At 43.5% G+C, this 24,077-nt stretch overlaps 8 protein-coding genes across 8 annotated transcripts; 2 read left to right on the forward strand and 6 right to left on the reverse strand.

Moving 5' to 3' along the window:
• Positions 1-313: 313 nt before the first annotated feature.
• EAF02_005232 (uncharacterized protein) lies at positions 314-2,238 on the reverse strand (the record flags this gene model as incomplete). Its single annotated transcript, XM_038901280.1, has 4 exons — positions 314-1,666; positions 1,740-1,978; positions 2,040-2,127; positions 2,185-2,238. 4 exons carry the CDS (start codon positions 2,236-2,238, stop codon positions 314-316), a joined length of 1,734 nt encoding a protein of 577 aa, XP_038758620.1.
• Positions 2,239-3,269: 1,031 nt separating this feature from the next.
• Positions 3,270-4,825, forward strand: EAF02_005233 (uncharacterized protein; the record flags this gene model as incomplete). The annotated part of the gene is made up of 2 exons (XM_038901281.1): positions 3,270-3,560; positions 3,635-4,825. 2 exons carry the CDS (start codon positions 3,270-3,272, stop codon positions 4,823-4,825), a joined length of 1,482 nt encoding a protein of 493 aa, XP_038758621.1.
• A 975-nt stretch (positions 4,826-5,800) lies between these two features.
• Positions 5,801-7,349, reverse strand: EAF02_005234 (uncharacterized protein; the record flags this gene model as incomplete). The annotated part of the gene is made up of 2 exons (XM_038901282.1): positions 5,801-7,247; positions 7,309-7,349. The coding sequence occupies 2 exons, from the start codon at positions 7,347-7,349 to the stop codon at positions 5,801-5,803; spliced, it is 1,488 nt and encodes a 495-aa protein (XP_038758622.1).
• A 485-nt stretch (positions 7,350-7,834) lies between these two features.
• On the reverse strand, positions 7,835-8,695 carry EAF02_005235 (uncharacterized protein; the record flags this gene model as incomplete). Its single annotated transcript, XM_038901283.1, has 3 exons — positions 7,835-8,006; positions 8,077-8,160; positions 8,223-8,695. 3 exons carry the CDS (start codon positions 8,693-8,695, stop codon positions 7,835-7,837), a joined length of 729 nt encoding a protein of 242 aa, XP_038758623.1.
• A 1,747-nt stretch (positions 8,696-10,442) lies between these two features.
• On the forward strand, positions 10,443-11,500 carry EAF02_005236 (uncharacterized protein; the record flags this gene model as incomplete). Its single annotated transcript, XM_038901284.1, has 2 exons — positions 10,443-10,694; positions 10,766-11,500. The coding sequence occupies 2 exons, from the start codon at positions 10,443-10,445 to the stop codon at positions 11,498-11,500; spliced, it is 987 nt and encodes a 328-aa protein (XP_038758624.1).
• A 902-nt stretch (positions 11,501-12,402) lies between these two features.
• Positions 12,403-15,464, reverse strand: EAF02_005237 (uncharacterized protein; the record flags this gene model as incomplete). Its single annotated transcript, XM_038901285.1, is given in 4 exon segments — positions 12,403-12,627; positions 12,645-14,185; positions 14,268-15,199; positions 15,292-15,464. The coding sequence occupies 4 exon segments, from the start codon at positions 15,462-15,464 to the stop codon at positions 12,403-12,405; spliced, it is 2,871 nt and encodes a 956-aa protein (XP_038758625.1).
• A 544-nt stretch (positions 15,465-16,008) lies between these two features.
• On the reverse strand, positions 16,009-17,256 carry EAF02_005238 (uncharacterized protein; the record flags this gene model as incomplete). Its single annotated transcript, XM_038901286.1, has 2 exons — positions 16,009-16,445; positions 16,497-17,256. The coding sequence occupies 2 exons, from the start codon at positions 17,254-17,256 to the stop codon at positions 16,009-16,011; spliced, it is 1,197 nt and encodes a 398-aa protein (XP_038758626.1).
• Positions 17,257-19,607: 2,351 nt separating this feature from the next.
• On the reverse strand, positions 19,608-20,535 carry EAF02_005239 (uncharacterized protein; the record flags this gene model as incomplete). The annotated part of the gene is made up of 2 exons (XM_038901287.1): positions 19,608-20,350; positions 20,421-20,535. The coding sequence occupies 2 exons, from the start codon at positions 20,533-20,535 to the stop codon at positions 19,608-19,610; spliced, it is 858 nt and encodes a 285-aa protein (XP_038758627.1).
• Positions 20,536-24,077: the final 3,542 nt, after the last annotated feature.

The following is a 24,077-nucleotide window of genomic DNA, read 5'->3' on the forward strand; positions in this document are numbered from 1 at the left end:
AATTCCGACTTTTGCCTGTCAAAATTTTGTGAAATCCGGAAATTCAGATATGCAACAAAACTTTTGGATGATTAAATTTGACCAATGAAATTTAACAAGTCACGTCCTAGGAGACCGGTTGGTTATTGAAGCTTTCTCTTGAAGAGAATTTACTTGTACTTATGTTTGATTTTATTTTTCTACATTCGAGCTCACTTCTCGTCATCTTTCCTTCATCCTCTGATTATGTGTAATCTTGCCATCTCACAATTCAGCTAGCCATACAAATTGGTTATATCTCTTCTCTCCTCTTCTCATACTTCAATGTGAATTATCAATATCTAGCCACTCCAGCGACCCCATTCAATCCCATGCCCCTTCCAATTTTCCTAACCAACGCTTTTTTCAGATACCATTCCCTAGCCAATCCTCTCGTCATCTTTGCAAATGTTGGTCCACTTATCCTTCCCCTCTCGACGGCTTTGCCCAAGACATCAATCGCATCTGCTAAACTCCTTTCTTCACATACTAATTCATAAAGTTGGTTTCCTACAACTGTTGGTGCGACGAGTAGTTCATCAATGGAGGGAGGGGTACGATGTTGAGAGGATTGAAGAAGTTGGTCGGAGGTTTGAAGAGAGGTGTGAAGGATCGTTGTATTATTGGAGAGAAGGGTGGAGAGGGATTCGAGAGCGGATATTTCAGATTGCATTGCGGAGAGAGTAGTGAGCATAGATTTCTGTTGCGACTGAAGACCTGGAATAGAAGAAGTGGTTTGGGTAGTGTGATGAAGGCGTTGGGAGTGTAAAGCGTTAGCGAGTTTGTGGAGGAGCATATCCTTTTCTGGGTTAGGTGGAACAGGCGGAGCTGGAAGATTGGCGGATGAAGCATCGGGGATAGAGAGGGTTAATGGGGCATCAAGAAGGTCAGGTGGTGGTGGAGGTTTGGCTTGAGGTTGTGGTGGCGGCGTTTGTTGGTGTTGCTGCTGATATTGAGGCCATTGCTGATGGTTTGGATGTCCAGGGTATGGCTGTTGCTGTGGATGCATGTATTGAGGCGGCGGTGGAGGTCTGCCATTTTGCGGGGCCGGCTGTTGAATATTATTTACATTGTATGTTTGTTGTGGTGCATATTGCTGAGATTGTTGAGATAGTGGAGGTTGTTGGTATGACTGAGAGTATGAGGACTGTCTATATGAATCATCTGGTGGAGTTATTGGACTCACAGGACTATATGAGGGTTCCCGTAAGGTTTGCCTGGGCTGTTGCGGTGGCAATGGAGGGGCACTTTCATAACGAAGACTACTACTTCTTTGGGGAGCATGCGATTGCCTGTTTGGTGATTGCGGAATTGGCGGCGCATATCTGCTGCTATCATATCCAATTTGTGGAGGTATTGGGGGCAGCGGTGGCCCATCATCTCGCCGCGGGGAACTCGAAGGGGAGTAGGGTGCTGCATGATTTATAGGTTTCGGTGGGGGTGGTGGAGGGACGTCGTCGGTCAATGGACGTGGGGAAGCTGAACTTGGTATGGATCGAGGGACATTTGGTGGAAGTGGTGGTATAGGAGGGGGCAGAACTGTTGGTTGTGGACGTGGTGTAGCATTTTGTTGCTGTCTCGATATAACAGGAGGCTCTTTAGCAAAAACGTCTCGCAGAATCGCGAGAAAATCGAGCACATTGGATTTCTGTATATTTCAATTCATGAGTACATCTGCCAAGCAATTTCAAAGCTTCAATGTGCCAAGTTGTGCGACTCACATCCCAATAGTCTGGCCACCTCATTAAATATGGATGATAGACCTTCCCTTGCGGATCTACATGTTGACCTGCTCTTACTACCATTCCCTCCACTGGTGTCACATATACTAACGGAGCTTCGTGTGGATATGCGTGAGGTATCCATAATGCGATTGGGAATCTGTAGGTTGTGCCACGAAAATTCACCGGTAGGGTGCCAGAAAGATGAAGGAGGAGTGAAGATGCGCCATTCTCGTATGCTATTTAGCTTGCGCATTAGTATTCTAGTTGATGGCATAATCTGCAAGCTTATTTACGTACTGTAAACATCCGTTCGTGGGGATAACGAGGTATATTGAGAAAGTGTTTGGGCGACGTCATTATATGTACGATTTACATCTCGATATTCCTGATATTGAATGTAAGCATAAGTAAAGCTGTATACGTGGCGGGTAGATTTACATACGCTTGTAAGAACACTGTATAGCCAGTTCAGAACTCGTTGCTGCACACCGGCCATTATGATAAATGAGCTTCAGGTCCAGCCAGCTGGCTAGCTAGGTACCGAAGTGAAGCTATTCAGAACGCAATGATGATGAGATGGGTGGGGGTGGAGCTTAGCTAGAAAGTATCATGTGATAGATTGATTAGATAGGCTCGATAGGCTCATGTGTACTGGTAGATGATGGGATGGTTGTGCGAGTGCAAGACCAAGATGGGTGGTAGGGTTGTCTGTGTGTGTGGGTCGCAGGAACTTTGAAACATTCAACTCGGGCCCTACGAGAGTGAAATTGGCAGTCAGACTCGCATATCAAACTAATCATGTATCGTGTACGAGCTAGATGTCAAAAATCAAATATCAAATATCAAATCGAAAATATATCTGATCGGACGACTCCGTTGTACTCGAGTATATACGGATAACCATCGATGGATTGTATTTTATCCTGGTATTATATTAACCAACTGAAATCCGTCAATTATGGATATTTCCATCAGACTCTACATACCAGATGTCTCCCAAAGGTACTAGGGCACATGATTCCAATGCCGGTAGGGAAGGAAGAAATAGGAATGAGAAGGGAAGAGAAGAGAAGAAGAGAAGAGAAAACTCTTTGACATCTGCTATGATGCCATGACCAGAACCATGTCCAGAACCATGTCCATGACAAACAATTCTTCTATTAAAGGAAAATGATTAGTCTTTATGGGCCGATACCGCGCAATTCCGAGGAGAGCTGCTTTCTAAGCGGAATGCTATCAAATGTTAGCTTTTTCCCATTTCTCAGACCACCTGCCCCTCTCTTGACTATATATAGGAGGGGCAATCATCCCCTCCGGAAAAGGATTTGCGATAAAAGTTTCTGAAATATTTCATCATCCAACTTCATTTCAGCACCTTTTTGCCTCACACAACATATTTTGCAGTTCATATGCAAAGCAAATACAAAGATTATCGAAAAGGCTGAGGAGTATTGGACAAAAGATCCTATACTCCTTGCGTCAGGACAGATACTTTAAACCTATCTATCTTTTTTCCCCAATCAGATCATGCTTCCTCCACTTCCCAAACTCAGCAAATACGGAATATCTCCAGAGTATGGATTTCTTCCGGCTGATTTGCCTCTCGAACGACTTCCCGATCCATACTACAACAAATGGGAGGCGATCAATGCAAACCTTCAAGGTCTGATTTTGAGTAAACGCCTGCGCGGTGTTATTGATCGTCTGCCAGTTCTTTCGACTGCCGGTCTGGAACACGATTCGGAATGGCGAAGAGCATATTCGTTGTTATGTTTCATGGCGCATAGTTATATCTGGGGTGGTGATAGCCCTGAAGAGGTTTGTACAATTTTTTCCCTCGATCCGAAAGCCTTGTGTGGAAGTCTCGTGCTGATTACTTGTGATATCTACAGAACCTGCCGCCATCCATTACAGTTCCCCTTTTACACATTTCAAACTACTTGGAAGTACCACCAGTCGCCACATATGCTGCCGTCTGTCTCTGGAACTTTAAACCATTGTTCGCAGATGAACATGTCGACAATTTAGAGAATCTTGCCACTCTGACCACATTTACTGGCTCTATCGACGAGTCTTGGTTTTATTTGGTTTCAGTGGCAATTGAAGCTCGCGCTGCTCCCGTTCTTCCGCTCATGCTTACAGCCATTGAGGCGGCTCGTAAGAATGATAGCAGGACTGTTACATCTTGTCTTCGAACTTTTGCGGAGAGAATCGATGATCTTGGAACACTTCTTCAACGTATGCATGAAAGCTGCGATCCTCATGTGTTCTATAATCGAATCCGTCCTTTCCTTGCTGGTAGTAAGAATATGGAAGAAGCCGGATTACCAAATGGAGTTTTCTATGATGAGGGTAATGGTGTTGGCCAATACCGTCAACTCTCTGGGGGTAGTAATGCTCAAAGCTCCATTCTTCAATTTTTCGACATTGTTTTAGGAATAGAACATCGACCCACGGGTGAGAAGAAGGATGCCGCTTCAGAGAGTGAAGCCGAAGGCGCAGCTCCACGAACCAAGCATAACTTTCTTCTCGAAATGAGAAAATACATGCCAGGAGCTCATCGACGATTCCTCGAAGATATGACCGTCGTGGCCAATATTCGTGGTTACGTCGAAGCGCATACCGATAATCATGAACTCTGTCTCGCCTACGATGCTTGTCTCGCCATGTTGCGCACGTTCCGCGATAAACACATCGCTATTGTCACACGTTACATCGTTGTCAAATCCCGTGAATCTCACTCTCATTCCCGTTCCATGAGTCCCGAGGCAACTCGTAGCCGAAAGGTAGACATTGCAACGGCATCTCGTGGAAAGGGTGATGACGAAGAGAAGAAGAAGAAATTGAAGGGGACAGGTGGTACGGCGCTTATCCCCTTTTTAAAACAAGCGAGGGATGAAACTGGAGAGCCGACAATTGATTCTTGGGCGAGAAGAGTCATGAATAGAGATTTGAATACGATGGGTAAAGGGGATTTCTTTGTGGGAAAATTGGATGAGCATCCTGATGGAGGATTAGAATTGGGTGGATTGGCTGGAACATGGACTTTGGATGATGAGGTTGGTGGATTGTGTAGTTATTAAGCAGATGTATGTGTTACTGATCACCGCGTGGCTTTTTGCTTGAACACACTTAGTTTGCCTCTGTTATTCTTTATAGAGATACCTATCTACTCAGAGAGGTTTTTGTATTGAGTGGCAACTGTTTGGTGAATTATTGAGATGAGCCAGTCAGCTAGTTGAATTTAATGAATTTGGTCGCTAGTCTGATGTTGAATTTTGAGAATACCATAATTACCTATGTGATGTATGTATTTAAGTGAATGAATGGAAGTTGTTTAATATTGATATCCATCAAAATATATAGAGCTGCATTATACTCAGGTACCTATGTGCTGATGAAAAGGAATGGGATGGGATGGGATGAGATGAGAAATATATCGTTCTGAGATGATAAATAAAGACTTTTGGGTATGAAATTAGATGGGGTTGGATTGGATAGGATGGGATGGGATGGGACTAAAATATAAATGATAATAGATGAAATAGATGAAATAGGATGAGATGAAATGTGTTGATTGATATCTTGAGATATATAGAAATTGCGTGATGATTTCTAGGTATCTTGATACTGATGGGATGGGATGTATTTGTGATATGATTTGATATTGATATTGATATTGATATTGATATTGATATTGATATTGATATTGATATTGATGCGATATAAATAGATACTTGGTAGATGTATTGATAAATAAATTACTTGATAAATATATTGATAGATAGGTATGTATATACAATCGCCCCCAACCCAAAATTCCAACCATTCATACAAACAACGCCGAATTGAATTTGATATTCATGGAATCGTATCGCCGAGAAATGTACCTAGTACCTAGGTAGTATATATAACAGATTCCTCAAATGAACACCCTTCTTTTGTCCCTCCCCTTCTCTTCTCTCTTCTGTTCTCTCTCCGAATCCCTATTCCCTATTCCCTATTCCCTATTCCCAACCATCTTATCCTCACCTCACTTCACTTCACTTCACTTCACTTCACTTCCCCTCCCCTCCCCCAAACCCCTCCTCATGCTCCGGAATCCTCCCCAGCGAAACCATCGATCCCCTCCTCGAACACGGCGGACAAACCCCCCTCTTCTTCTTTGTCATTTTCCCATACCCATACCCATACCCATTCCCATGTGCATTTGCATACCTATGATGTTTCCCGTGCTGCGAGCTAGGTCTTGATTTCGCATGTGGATTTGGGTTTGTATGTGCATAAGGAGGGAAAGAAAATGCAGCGGTGTGGTGCATATTCATCATGTTGTTGTTATTGGGGATGGTGGTGGGCCAATTCCGCGCGCGCGATGAGGGGTTTTGCCAGACTCGTGGATTGGTTGTGGAGGTTTTGGGGGGTGGGGATTGTGGGGTTGGTCTGTTTGGGTTTGGGTTTTGGTTTGGGCTTTTGATGGTGGTGATGGTGTGGGTTTTGCTATTGTTGGATTTGGGGTTGGAGTTAGGGTAGGTGTGTCGTTTCGTGGGAATTGTGTTATTGGGTCGTTCGGAGGGGATATCTTTTCGTCCCCGCTTTCCTCGAGAATAGAATGAAATCCTTGGGTTCTGCAATGTATCGACACTATTAGATTCCTCCTTTTTCTTTTCCTTCTCCAGATCCTGTTTCTCCGTCTCAATGCTTCTATTGCCTTCATCCTTATCCTTATCCTCAACATCAGCATCAACACTCAATACCACCCCCTCATCTACGACCCCTTCCTGAAGCTTTCTCCACATTGTCGGATCCAACTCTTCTTTTTTAATCCCATAAATTTCCATCATCCGAAAAACGAGTTTGCGGGGAAGCGTATCAGCTTTTCGATTCATGCAACCGATAAGCCATTTTTTTACCTCAGGAGCTTCGTTGGATTTGGGGATGTCATATTTCAGAGGAGTTGGTGGAAAAGGGGGCATGAGAAGGGAAGGGTCGAAGCTGGAGGTGGATTTTAAGGATGGGGATGAGGAATGTGATGAGGTACTAGATATCGAGCAAGAATCTGTTTGGATGTTGGTATCTGAGGTTGGAGATGTGACGATGATTGTGATGGAGCTACTGGAAGCATGTTTATGGGTGTTGAGTAGAGGTGGAGGTTGTTTAGTTGCGTGTGGAGAGGCTTTTTTTCGATCTTTAGGGTTTTCCGTTCGATTGCAAAGGTTGGTCTGTTCGATAGCGATAGGTTCACAGTCTTCCGACTTTCTGCTTGATAGACTATACCAAGACTTCCTTTTGCTTGAGACGCTGGTTTTTCGGGATGGTCCCGTGGACGTTTTGGTCCCAGATATTCCCATCGCGGATCCATTAGCGGTATTCTTTTGAGTATCGACGGTGCATTGTGATGATAGTTCCATGGACCGTAGAGTTTCCTTCAGGATCGAACCCTTAAGTTTCCCGGATACGCTGCTGCCATCTTTGAGATCATCAATGCTAACTTTATTATCCTTCACCCTTTTGGATGTTAGTATCAAGCATGAAACTAATTGGAAAATGCCAAGAGTTGATCACATACTTTTCCTTCCTCCCAATTGATAACCACTTTAGGTACTTCATGTGTCCGAATAGAATGAGCAATCGATATTCAATCCTTCCCAATACTATCGGTCTTTATACTCGAGGCGTTGATAATACTTATCATAAACTGCCTTCGCATACAGCGACGTTGTTGATGAAAATGGTGTACTTCATCATTCAGTACATCCAGGGAATGACGAGTATAAATTGAGGTCGTATGCAACGTTCGATTTCATGAGCGATTTTCGATATATCCTAAATCGAATCTATATTCGGAGCTGAAATTGAGATAAGAAAATCCGAGAAACTAATGTACGACGGGAATAGATATGCCCTGCAGGGAATACGCGTAGCGAAGCGTAAAATAGTCTGTTCGGGGCAATATTCCTGGAAGAGCTGAAGAATTCTTTCTCTTCCGGCAACCAGGTCACAATTTAGTGTAATGGATCGGAAGCTTTGACGTGGCACTAGAACGAAGTCTTTTCGAATCCAATTTTTGGAATGAAGAGTAGTATCTTATACTCTCATACTCTCAATGGGAGTGAAATAAGTGGAGCTACTTCGAACGTTTTTGATGGCGTGTGGTATTGACTTGGCGTGGCTGAAATTTCTGCATGATTATTGATCTTTGGTCGATCAGGAAAGGAAGTAGAAAGTGTAGGGGACGGTGGTGTAGGAGGGAGTTTCATCATGCCACTATTGAATGAATTAGCAAGTACTAAGTTTGGGGGTCCAGCGATGGACGCCGGACATTAACAGCACATACTTTGACAAGTCGCCCATATCGGCCAGCATGGCATTGCAGGTGGCGTTATGATTGTTTTGATGATAAGATAGCTCATCAATTTTCCTGCAAGTATCCTTGAGCTAGTTCCCAACAATAGTCGAGAATGAGCAATTGGTCAAACTCACGCTGATAACATGGCAAGTTGGATTTGAAAGATCCTCATGCTCTCGGTTTTCCTCTCATCAATATCTCTTTGGATACGAGCTCTCGATGCCATCCAAGCAGCCTTTCTTTTCACTCTGGACATCCTACCATATCCATCACCTTTTGTTACCAATTCGGCACTCGTCCGTAACTCTCTGTCCATGACTCTCATTCGTTCTAATGATTGGACATAAAGTCCCTGAAAATACTTGAAATCACCAGCACCATATTTGCGATCTGGTTGACGAATGAGCGAAGCTAGATATGCATTATTCAACATATCAGTCTCCGTTTCGAGAAGATATATTTTATCTAATGCAATAGATATTTCGGCTTGTGTATCAACGGCATCACGAAGACCAAGAGCATGTGCATAGAAACCAGCAATAACAGCTGCAACAAAGGTAAGCAATCCTGTGATACTAGCAGCAATTGATAATGGACTATCGGACATGATCTCCAAAGAAAGTGGCCCCCAAAGTGGCTCCCAAAGTGGTCCAGATTAATAAACTTTGACCAAGGAAAAGGATGATTGCAACATTCAATTGAAGATGATGAGATAGGGTCTCTCTCAGTCTGATATCTGAATCAATATTAGGCAACAGATGCAGAATTCAAGGGTACACAGCTGGAAGCACAGCCACTCATCGGAAGATTTTCAATAAATGCAGGTACAACCAATTGGGAAGAGAATGGATATATCTCATCCACCAGTGATCCCCCCCCAATCATGATAAGCTTAAAGGATGAGATGAATGGCGGGAATCCTCCTCCCCTCATTCATCCCCTCATCTTGGTTTGTTCAACAACGTTGTGAAACTTTTCAGACGTTATGTTATGCTTTGTAGGTACAGAGAGTGACACGACATTTAATTTGTAAGTTTACCTGGGTGTGAACCCCAATGGCTCATCTTGTAACTCATGTAACTGAATGATATATTAAGGCCGCAAAAGAGCTCACCGGTCGGATCATTTCCATACATGCCTATTCGTCTACTCCCCGGCGAGCGATCGACTGTACTCTGTAGCACAAAACGCAGCTCGACAATCTTTCTTATTCTTAGATAAAATGTGTAATAGTAATGCTTTACGGGAGCTGTACTTTTGTCCCCCTGATTTCCTTGCTTTTATTCGATTTTACTTATTGTTTGTAGGATCGTACCAGCAGGCTGAAAACAGATCAAAGATCATCCATCTTCTTGTTTGGTCATGTCTGTTGGGCAAAGTAGTAATAAGTGTGTGATGATAAAACTTCACGAAGCGTCATGGTTGATTTTTCTTCTTTGTTTCTCTGCTTCATCGTATTCGTAGATTGGACGACGATTCATCCTCTACCATGTCTGCCGTTCATTATGTATCTGTTGCTTTGTATTGATCTGCCCATATATACGAAGAAGAAGAGAAAGAGAAAGAAGTATGGCTATAAGATATTCCAGATATTCCTCAAACTTTGGAATGCCATACCTCAAGTGTTCACTCAGCCCAGTTAGATAAGCCCCATAAATCATAAATCGTGCCAGATTTGTCACCATCCGAGGTCTACCCACTCAGTGGCACCAGTGACCTACCGGTGACCCCTAAAATTTCCAAATCAAAACATAACACCGATGAGCACGTCCAACAGATCCAGTATATCAAGATCTATTTCTTGCTAAGAGATGCTCCGTTATTCAAGTTTTACTGAATCTGATAACCTTATTCGTTAACGCCCAGGTGAATCATCCACAATTACGTCGTCTACTCCAATCAAACTTGTTTAGTATGAAGCTCGACGAGAGAAGGGAAGGAAGCTATCCACGGCTGGCTGTCCTTGAAACCAGTCTGAGACCTGACACAGATATTCTGATACTCTGACACGTAGGAGGATTGAACGAACTAATAGGAAATTATATATGACAGTTTATCATACAGATTCCAAAAAAGAGATTATGTATACGGATTTATGAACCCGACGACAAGTATATCATTCACTTTACTCATCATACTTCAAACCCGAGCCAGCTCAAAGGTCTAAGCCTCGATAAAATTAAACGATCGTGAATCAGTGACGAAGACAAATCCGAAGAACCGGCGCAAACGAATCGAATGAAATTATGGTCATCTTGTCTAATTCACCCACTGCGAATCGAATTACCATTAATTCTTCCACAGAGAAAGGCTTGAATGAAAAGACATTCGAAGATTCAGCCCATACAATAATCATGGATCAGCCAAATGCTACACCTCCAAAGACCTCAATAGATACTTCATTCGATGGCGTCGATCCTTCCGTGGAATTTGTTGGGGACGTCAATACTAATAATGATATACCCTCCCAAGAGGTGCTGAAGAAAGTTGAGAGTATGATCGTCCTAGATAGGGATGGCAAAACTAGACCTTTCAAAAGTTTATACTCAGGCCCGAATGTAGCAAGAAGAGTCTTGGTTATATTCATCCGTCATTTCTTTTGCGGGGTAAGCTGTCGCCCTACTATCACCCTAGCTGTAAAGTTCAACTCAAACCTAACGTTTACGCTTTCTACCAGAACTGCCAAGAATACCTTCGAACCCTCGCAGCATCCATCACCGAAGATTCCCTCCTTCAACTCCATACTCCCACCTTTATCGCCGTCGTTGGTTGCGGCAGTCCATCTCTAATCCCCATGTACCAAGAAGCTACAAATTGTCCATTCCCAATATATGCGGATCCTACAAAGAAGCTATACGATGAGTTGGGAATGATGCGCACATTGAATCTCGGCACCAGACCAGAATATCAGCGCAGAGGTACTCTCATGGGGATCGGACAGAGCGTACTACAAAGTCTCAAACAAATCAAAGGCGGCAAACTGTTTCAAGGAGGTGATTACCAACAAGTCGGCGGAGAATTCCTTTTCGAGCCAGTGCGAATGGCTACTCCGATCACTTCACCTGCTGATGGGCCCGTTGGTATGCATGCGAGCGGTGGAATTCTGGGAAATGGTGATAAGATAGGAGAAAATGAAGGCTATGAAGAGAAGAGAATCACCTGGTGTCACAGGATGAAAAACACCAGAGATCATGCGGAAATTCCAGAGATCAGAGAAGTCCTTGGGTTCGATGAAATGGTCGAGGGCGGAAAGAACCAGAAGAGGTGGTCCAAAGCATTGAGCGAGAGAAAAGGTACCGGAGTAAGCATTGGGGCTAGAAGTAGTAGAGGAACGAGTCTGAAGCTGGAAGGAATGAGTGAGGACGGTGGTAGTGTGCGGAGCAAGGAAGCAATCAGTGAAAAGCCAACCTAGGTGGCAGATGATGTCGAATAACAACGAGAGTAATTGGCACGCATGGGTCAAGTGAGTGGCCATGGAGTTTGGTCGGTATATTCTTGGGGATTATCTTAGCGGGGCGGTTGATACATGGGGGAGTTCTTTTGCAATCTTTGCTGTTTGAAAGCTTGTCGTTATTGTTTCTATACCCAATTCTGAAATGTTTCTCTGAAATGTTTCCTTGAAATACTGGTTCTTGATATTGCGGTCTACTCTGCGCCTATTGGTCAAATTGTGCAATCCAAAAGTTTTGTTGCATGTCTGATTCCAATCCCCTATTGCCTTTTGTCTCATGTGGCAGTAAGCAAAGTGAGTGAGTGGTATTGTTGTATATCCAACTCTTCCATACAAAATCAGTACGACCGAAAGATTTGTTGCACATCTGAAATGGAGTCCTTTGATGCCTTTCCCTTTCAAAGGGCAGTAAAAGCAAGGGACTTTGCTGTATTTTATACCTAGGTACCTAGTTCTTCCATACCAACAGGAGCACAATTAACTATCATCCAACGTCCCATTTTGATTCACCCCGTATCTCATTGGACAATGTCAGATCGGAATCATTCAAGTGGATACGACTGCACTCTATACTCATCGTAGGTTTTCCGAATAGTACCCTGGTTTTAATTTCTTCTAATTCTAATTTCTATGGATTTTAACTCGTCGTCATCTATACTCTCCTTCTATCTCTACTTTCATTTCCTACTTAACCAGAACAGTGGAAGGATATCCTATACCACCCCCGCACCCTCACCCTCATCATCCATTCGACTAACCATTTCCCCCGAACTAAAATGCCTCAAAGCATTATACATTTGATTCTTTCTCCGTCCATTCACAAACACCTAATAGTATTCTCTCAATCTGTTCTCCTTTCCTAGTCATTTCCTCCTCTCCAACTTCCTCCCTCTACTCCTCTCCCTTTCTCCAACTCTCTCCCTATCCCTACAAATCTCCACCATTCTCTTCATTTCCACCGCCCTCAACGGTTTCGGTTCCGATAATCCACATTCCGCTTCTTTAACCACCATTATATCTCTTTTCTCACTCTCATCTCTTCCATCTTCCTCTCGTCTCATCTTCCCATCAGCTTCCCTTCCCTCACCCTAACACTGACACTAACCCCCTTTCCCCCTCTCAAACCATCAATTCTTTTCTCCTTTTCTCCCCATCCCACCAACCTATCCAGATCCTCATCTCTCCATCCTCCCTTCTCCCCAAGTTCTCGTTCCACCTCATCCCAATCAATACTACGACTCCCATCTCTACCCATATGCATTCTCGCATCTCTCAATCCCCTTTTGAGAGGTAAATGCGCTAATGCATCTCCATCCCTATCCCCACCACCCGCCGGGAAAATTTCATTCCATTGACCAACCACACGGCCTCTACTTCCTATTCTTGGTCCTCTGCTCCCTAACCTCTCTCTTGACTTTGTCGGTGGGGGTGATGAAGATACTTCAACAATTTGGATGCCAACATCCTCATGTTTATCTTTTACAGGCCCCTCCTTTTCTTTTCCCTTGTCCTTCCCCTTCCCCTTCCATTCATCATTCGCCACAATAGCCATTGGAAAAACCGGATTGATTCTCCCCTTCCTCACTTCCCCATCTTCATCTCCATCTCTCCGTGGACTAATCTCGAATTTCTCTTTCCTCCCCTCAATCAACGTTTTTGTTCTCATTCTCATTTTACCACTATCAATCGCAAGTCTCTGTTTCTCACTCTCCCCATCCTCTTGTTCCTTCCCAGGACTAGGAGCGATACTCTCATCATTGTTCCCCGTCCTCGAAATATCCTCAAACAACCTCATTTTCTCCGCTATCAATCCATTTCTTACTTGTTTCGGCTTTTTAATCCCAGAGCGCGGCCAAGTCTGAAGCGCACTCTTCTCAGGCTGTAGAGCTACGGGTGATTCATTCATAGGCGCTGGTGTCTGCTGACGTCTCTGTATTGGTATCTTCTCAGTAGATTCCAAGGGTAAAACGGATACTCTCTGCATGATCGTTTCTGAAAGCACATTTTTCCTCGGTGAGGAAGTAAGCTCGGAAGATTTGTGACTTATTTGATTTCGTCTTTGAGTGGGGAGAGGGGCAAGATCTTGAGGAGTATCAGGATTAAGGATACTTTTCCTACGAATGGGTGACGAAAAGACAGGAGGTGGTGGTGCCGGCGGAGGAACAGGGATAATTGCAGGATTTTCTCCTTTGACTGGAGACACAATTCTTGGTCCCGCATCTCTTGATGCAGAACCTGGTAACACAGTTCCGGCAAACGATGCACCGCCGTCAAACCTCATTCTCATATCCGCGACTTTCGATTTCGATCGAAAAGACGACGTATCTTTTATCCGTTGGGGTTGTCTCACATCATCTTTCTCGACATGTTTCGGCATGGAAGACACTGCATGGTTTTCCTGGAGAGCAGTTTTAGTATCCTTACCTTTGCTTTTCCGGGCTTCGTTTTTGGCTTGATAGATGGCTTCGATTTTCTCGCTAATTTGGCTTCGTCGCGTATCAACATCTTTTTGTATACCTGTTTTGGGATCTTTGCGGCCGGGGATCGTTCGTCCTCTTGGGCGGGTGATTTTGGGAAGGGAGGGGCCGCGGGTTGGAGTGACGTTGGTTTCGTAGCGGGCTAGGGAACTTCCACGTGAATTAATGTCTACTTGCAATAGAAGTTAGTTAGGAACCACAAGGATCCTGGATACATATCTCGAGAAATCCATTTAAATCAATCAACCTACCTTTAGTTTCTGACTTCAGTCTCTTGAATCCCTGTGGTCTCGTCGGAGAGGTATGAGGCGAGACCGTATTTGAAGATCTTGTCTTTTCCGAACTCCCCTGAGAAGCCAAGAAAGGATTCTGAACTGCCTCTCCGAAAAAATTGCGTTGTTTTCTATGAGATACCGGCGTATATTGCGCTTTTTGAGCTGAAGAGATCGTAGTACTTTTCTCTTTGGCCACTTCAGATGTTCTAGAGAAGTTTGACGAGCCTCTCATTGCTGATTTAACTGTTGGTGTTTCAATAGCGGTGGTGTAGGAAGTTGAGGGAGATCCATTATTACGATTGACATGATGAGCTGGAGCAAGTAAAGATGGAACGTTTTTTGAAGGACTTGATTTTGCGGGGCTCGAGGGAAGTTTCTCGTCTGGACTTCCGTCAAAGAAGCGTATTCGGTCTTTAATCATGTTTCCGATTTTCTTATTTGGAGACTTTTTCGGGAGTGTATAGGCTGGAGTTTCGGGTTTTTTACCACTCATGTTCTTCGGGGTAGATCTTGAGGAAACCATCCTATTTTCACTCTTCGACGGTGTCTTTACAGTTTTTCCCGGCTGCTGTGGAGTTCTCAGTTGTCTCGATTGGAATTGCCTTTTCTGAGATCGGAGAAGTGTTGATTTAGTACTACTAGGTGTACCTCCCCATGTATTATTCCTCATGTATTCCTCAATGAAAACATCGCCATCTCTAGACAAATCCCTAGTAGTCGGACTTAAAATGGTGGATAGTCTTTTTTGTGAAGAATCTCGTGTCCTGCTTCTTTTTCGAGGAGAGTTTCGTGCTGAGTGTAATGGTGCGGGTTGGAGTGTGAAGTCTTGGATGGGAAGACTTAAAGCGTCCATAGCTTCGAATTTGCCGACTAGACATCGAAGAGCTGATGTGACGACAGGTTTTGAGCTGATAAATTTATGTCGTTAGTACTTTTTGGAATGGTATAAAAGATACTAGACCCGTTGACTTATTAAATCAGTGTGTCGAAGAGGCCTTACCGATAAAAGGGTTTGTTATCCCTACTACTCCGCCCACGATCAGGAATCATTTGGCCGTCTAGAGAAGAAGCTTTGGATCTTGATCTCCCGATGGTAGATATCTTAGCATTCGAACGAACACTATTATGGCCATAAATGCTACGACCACGTCCCCATGATCCATGGTAAGCCATATTTGCCACATCCACTGACCGAGTAAATACTTGAAGTCAAAATCAAATAGCAAGGAATACTATGTATGATATGATCACTGGCGTAAAGCAGTAAAATAGGTATGTTGTACGAGAAGGCAGCTGAACGAATGACGATTTGAAGTTGCAATATTATCTTGTGTGTCTGATTCAAGAGGCAATACCATGTGGTGATGAGAAATGCTCCTTCCATCTCTGATGTAAAGTCACTATAGACTACAATCGCGTTTGGCACTTGCCAAAACTAACAAGGTGAAAAGTGCGACATCATCTCAAAGGAAACCTTAACGTGTGATAATGATCCCATTCTCAAGAGGCCTATTAGTTAATACAATATATTCATTTGCGTAAATACATTCGAAGAAATTAGAAAAAAATATGTCTGACTAGCTTCGCACCTGTGCAAATCCTCTCAATTAATGCTCATTACCACCGTATTTCCAGACGTCACCTCCATGAAATTGTCCAATCAATTTTCCTCATCAAATTAGGGGTATATATCATGCGTAACTGTACTTGAACCCACTCATGCCTTCTGAACTCCATACGATTTATTAATGCGTACACCCATGGCTTCAAGATCCATTTCCGTGCTATCTCTTGGAGCATGATTTGCCATATTATCCTCGACAATACAGTCAATTGTGGTGACTTGGTCCATGACATTGCTACCTTTTCTCATCATGGTGGCATTGCTTCCTTTTCTGGATGTAAAATCAAGTCGAGAGGATTGTGCGGTGGTGTCGCTGGCATATGTCTTTCGTGAGAAATTTCCGCTCTGTGAACCTTGCATTGTGCGTGAACCAGTGAGGTTGGACACGTCGATAGTAGACGTTTCCTCGTCTGTCGCCATACCGGCCCAAAGTGAAGAAATGGGAAGTAAAAGTGCGACTGATGTAAGGGAAATAGTGCCTGCTTCTGGAAATGAAACTGGTGTCACATATTCGAGGATGGCAAAGATAGCTGTTTGATGTTAGCTTGCATTTCCATCGGATCATGGCATTAAATCCTCACAAGGTATAATCATGGTGCAACCACCCATAGCAGCAAGAATTCGCACGGCGCTCCATTGTCTCCATCCGTTTCTTCGACGATTGTAGAGAGTCCATACTAATTTTCCAGTGAATATGAGAGAGAAGAACCATATCGAGATTGTCTCCGTTACAAGGGTTCCTTTGGCTAGCCATTGCATTGGCACGGACGAAGCAGATGTTGCCAAGATGGCCACTGAATTGACGACCGTTGCGGCGAGCCTAAAGCCAATTGCTAGTAGGGCAATGATAGCAGAGAGTGTGGTGAGGATAATTCGATATAAATTATCCAAGTTCTTACAAACAGTGTGAGCTTGAAGATATAAAGACATGTTGACTGTGATCGTCATACAGAGAGGAATGACACTGCCAGCGACACTAGAAGCATACGACGATCGTGGCACTCTGCTGAAATCGAACGTGAAAGCGGCGTAGAAGTCATTGAAGCCTTGAAGAAAATAGATGGCATAGAGCATGGCGCGAAGGAACCCGAAAATGAGTGAGAGGGTATTGAGGACAAAGAGGAGTGATTTGCGCTTGGCAGCCTTGGTGAGGACGACGACGACGAAGAACATCAATAAACAAGCTCCAGCTTGAGCACCATAGTTGATACAACTAGCCACATTGTAGTAGTAGAAAAAGTCGATGTCGACTGGGGTGATAGACACAGTCGTAACGCCATCGGCCATGAGAATGGTAATGCTCTGGGTGAATGGATCGAAGTTCGAACTGTTGGAAGCCATCCTTACTTTAGACTTTTCCAGGGCGTGGTGAATCGTCGGTATGATAAGGTATCAAAGTAGCAGGTGTGTTGAAGGAGTAATGTAGAAGGCAATTTTTTTGCCTAGCAAAGATAGCTATGATAGAACTATTGTGTGGAACGTTCGGAGATGCTGAAGGTTCGAGATGACACACTGATTATAGGAGGGGAGGGAAGTTTATATCCAAAATGCCTCTAGAAATTCTTGAACCACCTAAAAGATGACAAGTCGTGCTTGTAACGACACTGTCTCTAAATAATAGCAAGTGCATTACTTTGCTATAGTATTGTGGATATAAAATAAATCTGACCAGGATCAAGGTCTCGATAACATCACAGTCGATATCACAGTTGAGAACAATGGAGACTCTCCTTAGTATTGTTCTATTTTACCGAAATAGACCACACTAGCACGAAATTTTAAGCACCAAATGATCAGATGAATCAAGGATAAGTTGTTCACAGTCAAATTTGACCTAGACTACTTGTTTAAGATCAATTAGGAAATGGAAATAAGATTCAAAAGCATCAAAACTTCAACGCAATTCAGAAATATGAGTACATGATGTTTGTGGCAGGTGTTCTTAGTATTGTCCGTGATACCTTCGTATTGTAGTTGTAGGCGAGCCACATGGAGCCACACGAAATCATGAGCAAAAGAAGTGAAATTTGGGGGTATGAAATAAAAGGGGAAGTGGAACGGATCATCGCTAGGCAAGTAACAGGATAGCATCATTTCAAACTTCGTGTCACAAATGAATCAAGATGATAATGATGCTGTGCTCGACATAATATCTAACCCGAGGTGAAATTATTGCAATTGACTGTGAAGAAAGTTGCAAACTTGTGAGACAAAAACATGCCAAGATTCTAAATTTGGCACGAGGTTCACGTGCTGGAATCGAGGGGTTGTGGCAACATTCTTTCGCGGGCCGTTTCAATGCATTCAAGCCTCACGGTTAATCTGATGTTGTGTATCGATCAATTTACATGTATAGATAACACTTCTGCATGCTACCGTGATTGACATACCACAACTTCTGGAAAGATCAATCTGATATGTTGAGCTCAAGCTGTCCATCATCTAAACCGGAATACTGCCGAAGGATCCATGTGTAAGATATCGGTAACTTGCAGGGCCAGTGGGACGAGTATGTCAGAGGCACGCATCTGATTCGGAACGCTTTCCTTTCTACACCTTAATTTGAAAATGAAAAAGTGACGCCGATCGGATGAGACCCGAGTTTCCTCTTTTGTCTTCGTAGAATATGGATGCATACCTTATGAAAATCAAATTTACGGTAATCAGCGTACGTCGGTTCCAAAAGAGACACACTGCAATAATGCAAGTTCCCCTCTGATGGCTCATTTCCAAAAGTTTATCCGATGATCAGAGATAACGATACCTACCTATTTAAGTATTCATAACTGTACACTCAACTTTTTCCTTCGTTCATCATATATTCCCTTCAATATCACCCTTCCAAGACATGAAAAGATCCAAGCTAGCCTACCAACTGCACTGAAGCTTGCTATGTGATTTTTGATGAAGGAGTTGGGATGTTTTTAGTATATATGTGAAGGTAAGGGGCAAGCTCCTTTATGCTATTGCTGCTTTGGGAGGTAATTTTGTGGAATGTATTTTATGTTGAGGGATGTATAAAGGAAGTTTCAGATCAAATGATGTACACAGGTCTACGGTTTTAGTAGCCCAGATGCTCTTTTAGTATTGAGTCCTATAACCGTGGGATGGATTCCTTGGCATGCGATTGATTCCGTGTCTATGCTCTGTGGAATAATCATTTGGGTATTACTTTGATGATCGGAGATTTGTGTCCTGGGTATTGAGAAGCGAGACATTGGAAATCTTCATACATATGTAAATGATCTGAATCTTCTTGAGAGTCGTGTAGAAACTCCAAAATACTGCGAACATAAGCAAAAAAGAGCTGTGTCGCTTATAAGTTTAATCAAATCACGATCACAATAAGAAGCAAGAAAAGAGAACGTTTTTTGATCAGCATAATTAGGATTTAAATAATGAGCGTGCTCAGCATCTATGAAAGGACTTTGTGTGTATAAGGAAAGTATAAGTCAATTCATCATCACAATATCATAGGACCACCCCCTCTTCTAACTCTGGAGAAGAAATCGCAGATCTCATTCCCCATCGCTAGCAAGAGTCCACCACAATACAAAAGAAATTTCTAACACAAAGGGAATTCCGAGCCATTCATCAACCAATAATAACCATTAATCTTATATCTTGTTCCATTTCCATACCACTTCGGGTGCATTACCCACTATCGACCATCTCTAGCATACTGAAGATGCTTATTCGGACTCGTTAGCAAGAGCACGGGCAAAGCGGCGCTTGCTGAGGTTGTACTCGATCGCACGCTTCTTGGCACCAGCGGATTGGGTGAAAGCAACGGATCCACCGAAAGGACCAGCGAGAGCGCTGTTCTGGACCTTGGCAACACAGACGTTGGAGGCGCCACCGACAGAGCCGGAGCAAGTCATACCAGCTGGCATCTGAACAGCCATTTGGAAATCGGTGGTTTGAGCGGCGGAAAGACCACCGATACCGATACCTGGAACGTTCTGGGTAACTGCAGCCTTCTTGAAAGCAGCTGGGTCAGTTCCACCGGAAGTGGGGTCGACCATTGCAGTCAATGGTCCGGCACCATCTTGGTTGACTTGGTGGAAGGTCATCTTGACAGTTCCATCATCAGCACAGGTTGGCATGCCAGATTTGGCACCGGCACCCATAGCGGCCTTGACACCGGTCTCTGAAGTGCCGGATGGAGTCTTGGCACCACCATCAGCGGCGCGGACAACGAGGGAGCGTCTGTGCATGCTGGCAGCGTGAATTTCACGAGCTGCAACAGCGGCGGTGCTGTTTGCATCGCCTCCCATGAACATGGAGATCATCTTGGCAGCGCTGACTGGACCAGTGGAAGTGCGACCAAGAGCAGAAGCCTTGGAAGTACCCATCTCATTAGCTCTGAGGATGGAAGTATCAGCCTCAGAACCGCAACCTGGAGTTGGGCAATCACGAGGAGTTCCATCGGCGACTAGATAAATGTGTTAATAGGATGAAGCTGAGAAAGAAGAAGCTATGAGCAAGAGATGAGAAAAACTTACCAGAGAGAGCTGGCATGTTAACACCGTTGGCACCCTGGACTTCAGTGACGACACCGTGGGCGAGGACATTGGTGGCAGCGAAGGCCAAAAGAAGGATTGATGAAGTATATTGCATTTTGAAGGTAGTTGGTTGGTTGGTTGGTTATAAAGTTGAGGAACTTGGAAATTATTAAAGGATAGTTTGTGTAATTAAATTTGAAGCGACCGGCGCAAGATGGAAAGATTGTAAGATAAAGTGAAGTGAAGAAAAGATGCTGAAGATGCTGATGATGAAAAAAAGATATTCCACTGGGAGAATGGACGTTCTTTATACAAAATTTCACTACTGCCAGAAGTCAAAAAGCTTGGTTGAATGAAAAGACCGGATGGCGAGCAAGGAACTGCATTGGTGTGCTTGGCCATATTCTCTCCATAAACGTTTCAAAAACATACGTCTAACCAAGAGGTTTGGTGATACTAGTCCGAGACGTCCAAGATATGACCACGATTCGCTATTGCAGTCATGACTTAGTAAGGACCTGGATTCTTTGAGCTTCGATCTGCAATTTTTCCACACAGAACAATTCAGACTAAGGACGGAACTTTCTTTCGAGAGACCTAACATTTTCAAGAATAACCAATGACAAAACACGATGTTTCTTGGTCGATCATGCAATGCTGGGGTGTGAGATTACCTGGGGATGATCTCGAATCTCATGGAGATGAGCCTCTCGGATCTTTCATCTTTGCTTCTCCAACCCTAAGGCTGATGCTTTGAGTGTTTGGACTTTGCTCTTTCCTAGAACTAGACGACTAGTATCGGGATTCGGAAGTTGCTATTGGCTTCTTACCTGTTTCGAGTGAGCATGGTCATAGAAGTTAAGCTTGTTTCGACATCACAATCAGCTTCTGGGATATGAACAATGTCCAGCTTCCATAAACACCGAGAATAAAAACCAGCCTCTAAATCGCAGCAATAGCCTCAAAGGTCTTAGCTGCCGCAGATGCTCAAAATCTCCTGGAGGCCGTGCGGTTGTCTGGGAACATGCACCTTTAAAATTGTGAATCTCCAATGACCGTGTGTTTCTTCACAGGGAACAATAATAGTGGGGAAACCCGTTCGCAGGCCTAGCCTTGACTGGAATTGTTGGCGACAAAACCCAACGTTTTGGAAACACTCCTCTGTAGCAAATTTGGAATCAGCCACAATAGTTTGAACCTCAGCTACTTCACCATTGCAGCTTCTTACACGACACTAATTCTGTGACGATATCGTCAATGTAGTCACCAGCACCTGTGTACGAAATGATGTTTTGTACACGGCACGGAGGACTTCCTCGTCCCAAGTTCCATCTGTTCAGTTTCAATGACTACTACGCCTCAGACGACTTTAAACATCTCCGTTCATGCTTCACCAAACAACTCAAGAATTCGTTCTGGGTTATTTGATTCCGGCCGATATGATCTAAATCATGTTCGATGGCATTGATTGTAAACAATGCAAACAATGTAAACAATGAAATATTGCTGAGTTACAAAGACATTGTCATACCGTGTTTCTCTGGCATTGTGGTGTTTCATTTCGAAGTTCCAGCCTCTACGAAACCTGAAAAGGAAATTGGGATGGAGCTGGAGTCCGTGGTAACATTAGCTCAGCACGTGACTCGTAATTATTCGCTATGACATGACATTACCTGCCTACCTACCGGCACTTCACATCATCGATTACACTTCATCAAGAGCGCAATAAAAAGCAAACGTTTGCCACAATATAACAAGATTCATGATCTTCAAAGTATTCTTTCTTATTTTGCCCATATTTTCCCCATAATTTCAATTTTTTTCATTCGTCTTAAATGACAGAACCAAATCCCACTGGCATTTGGAAATGGCTTGTCTTTGGCAACAATTTTCACACGAACTTTCTTTGCATGAATGAATATGCGAGACTTCCTCGAAGCTTCCCTCGATATAGAATTTCGCCTTCCACATGGCATGCCCCCGCGCATACGGCAGCAATCACGATATCCTTTTGTATCTTACGTACGTACGTAGGTATATCGGCCACGTCAGGATTCTTGGAGCAAGCACCAAACTTACCCATTCACGTTGAGAGGCTTGATAATTATCCCGAAAGAGTGCGTTTGCGAAGCAACTCGTATCCGCCTTAAAGAGATTATCGATGATTAATAGGATATTACTCCCTCAAGAGGATGTCTTCATCAATGTGCAAATGTAGGCGAATGACCATAAGTATTTAGCCCACTATAGTACCATTGCTTTATATTTTTTCTAATCGATTTAAATTCCTTTGATTGAAATGCAACTATAGCGTTTTAGATCATGTCTTCAATTTGAGTAGATATAAAGAGTGAATAGGAATACATAATAAAAGTCAAAAGTGTTCGAGTTCACCATAAGTCCAATTACTTGTGTGCTCACCGTTCCGTGTATCAAGAGACTCTAGACGAAGCAGTCGATAGTACACAACAAAGCAACGGAGTTCGAGGTATGTTTCATTTTTTAGATACTTGACTTTCAAACATCGCAAGTAAACTGTTAGAGTTTCAACAGAGACCGAGTCTGTCTACGATAGCAACGAGAAAGAAAACAAAAACCTACTGTACAATACATTACAAAAAGGACATTGTGGTAGGGACTTCGAATCCTAAGCACACTATCTAAATGAATGGGGCGCTCAAGGCATGTATAGGTACCTATATATGTATATAAGTTTTCTAAATAGAATAAGCGCTTCTGACTATATATATAATAGGCCGCTCATTCTCGAGGATGATAAGCCAAGTGTTTATTCTTTCCAGCCTGCTTTTGTTGACGATGTCTCTGTCGATACTGCCACTTCCGACTTTGACCTGAGGTATTCAAGCTATCTTTCTGACAACGAACGATGGTGGTATATCAAAGACGGCTGTTTCGTTGATACACTTCCGCTTCCGCTTCCAATACACGTCCACTTCCTTTGCACAGGCAGGATGCCTCAGCCTCTGTGCCTACCCAAGACCAGCCTGACACTCTTTTCAGCACTCTGGAACATCATTGAATCAGGTAAATCTACCTAACAAGGAGCCAGATTCGTACTCTTTGATTGGAACATTTAATGAGGATGGTGAGACGGAGGAGAGATGTTAAGAGGAGGAAATGGTAGAAGCGAAGTGAGAGATTTTCGAGGATGAACCTGCACACAACGAGGTGGAAACAAGCGCGGAGGCACGAGGAGGAGACTTTACAGATGAGCAACAAGACCTATTAGTCAAGCTCTTTGTTCGCCAAAAGAAGAATCTTGGGAGGAGATCAGGCGGTATTTGCCATGCTTTACGTGGCAATCATTGAAGGAGAACTACAAGAAGCGGGGTGGTGCACCTCAAAGCGGGGCCAAAGGCTGCCATAAAGTGGTGGTCTCCCAAAGAGAAAATTTCAAGTTCTTAGGGTCCTAAGCACATTGAAATTCGCGAAATTCAGCTGGGCTGGGAGGCCTCTCGTTTAGCTGGCCGCCCATAGTATTCTTTACTTCGTTGCATTTCCTAGGCATTAAGCCATATGCCTGCAAGACTGATGGTCGAGAGATCTTTCCGGTTAATATTCCCGATTGCATTTTCCAGAGATTGAAGAAAAAGGCGGGATCTAGGTAACCTAAGACAAGACATGAATTTTGATACT

This window comes from Botrytis sinoallii (assembly GCF_014898435.1).
Source record: "Botrytis sinoallii strain Bc 23 chromosome Unknown BSIN_008, whole genome shotgun sequence".
Taxonomy (NCBI): domain Eukaryota; kingdom Fungi; phylum Ascomycota; class Leotiomycetes; order Helotiales; family Sclerotiniaceae; genus Botrytis; species Botrytis sinoallii.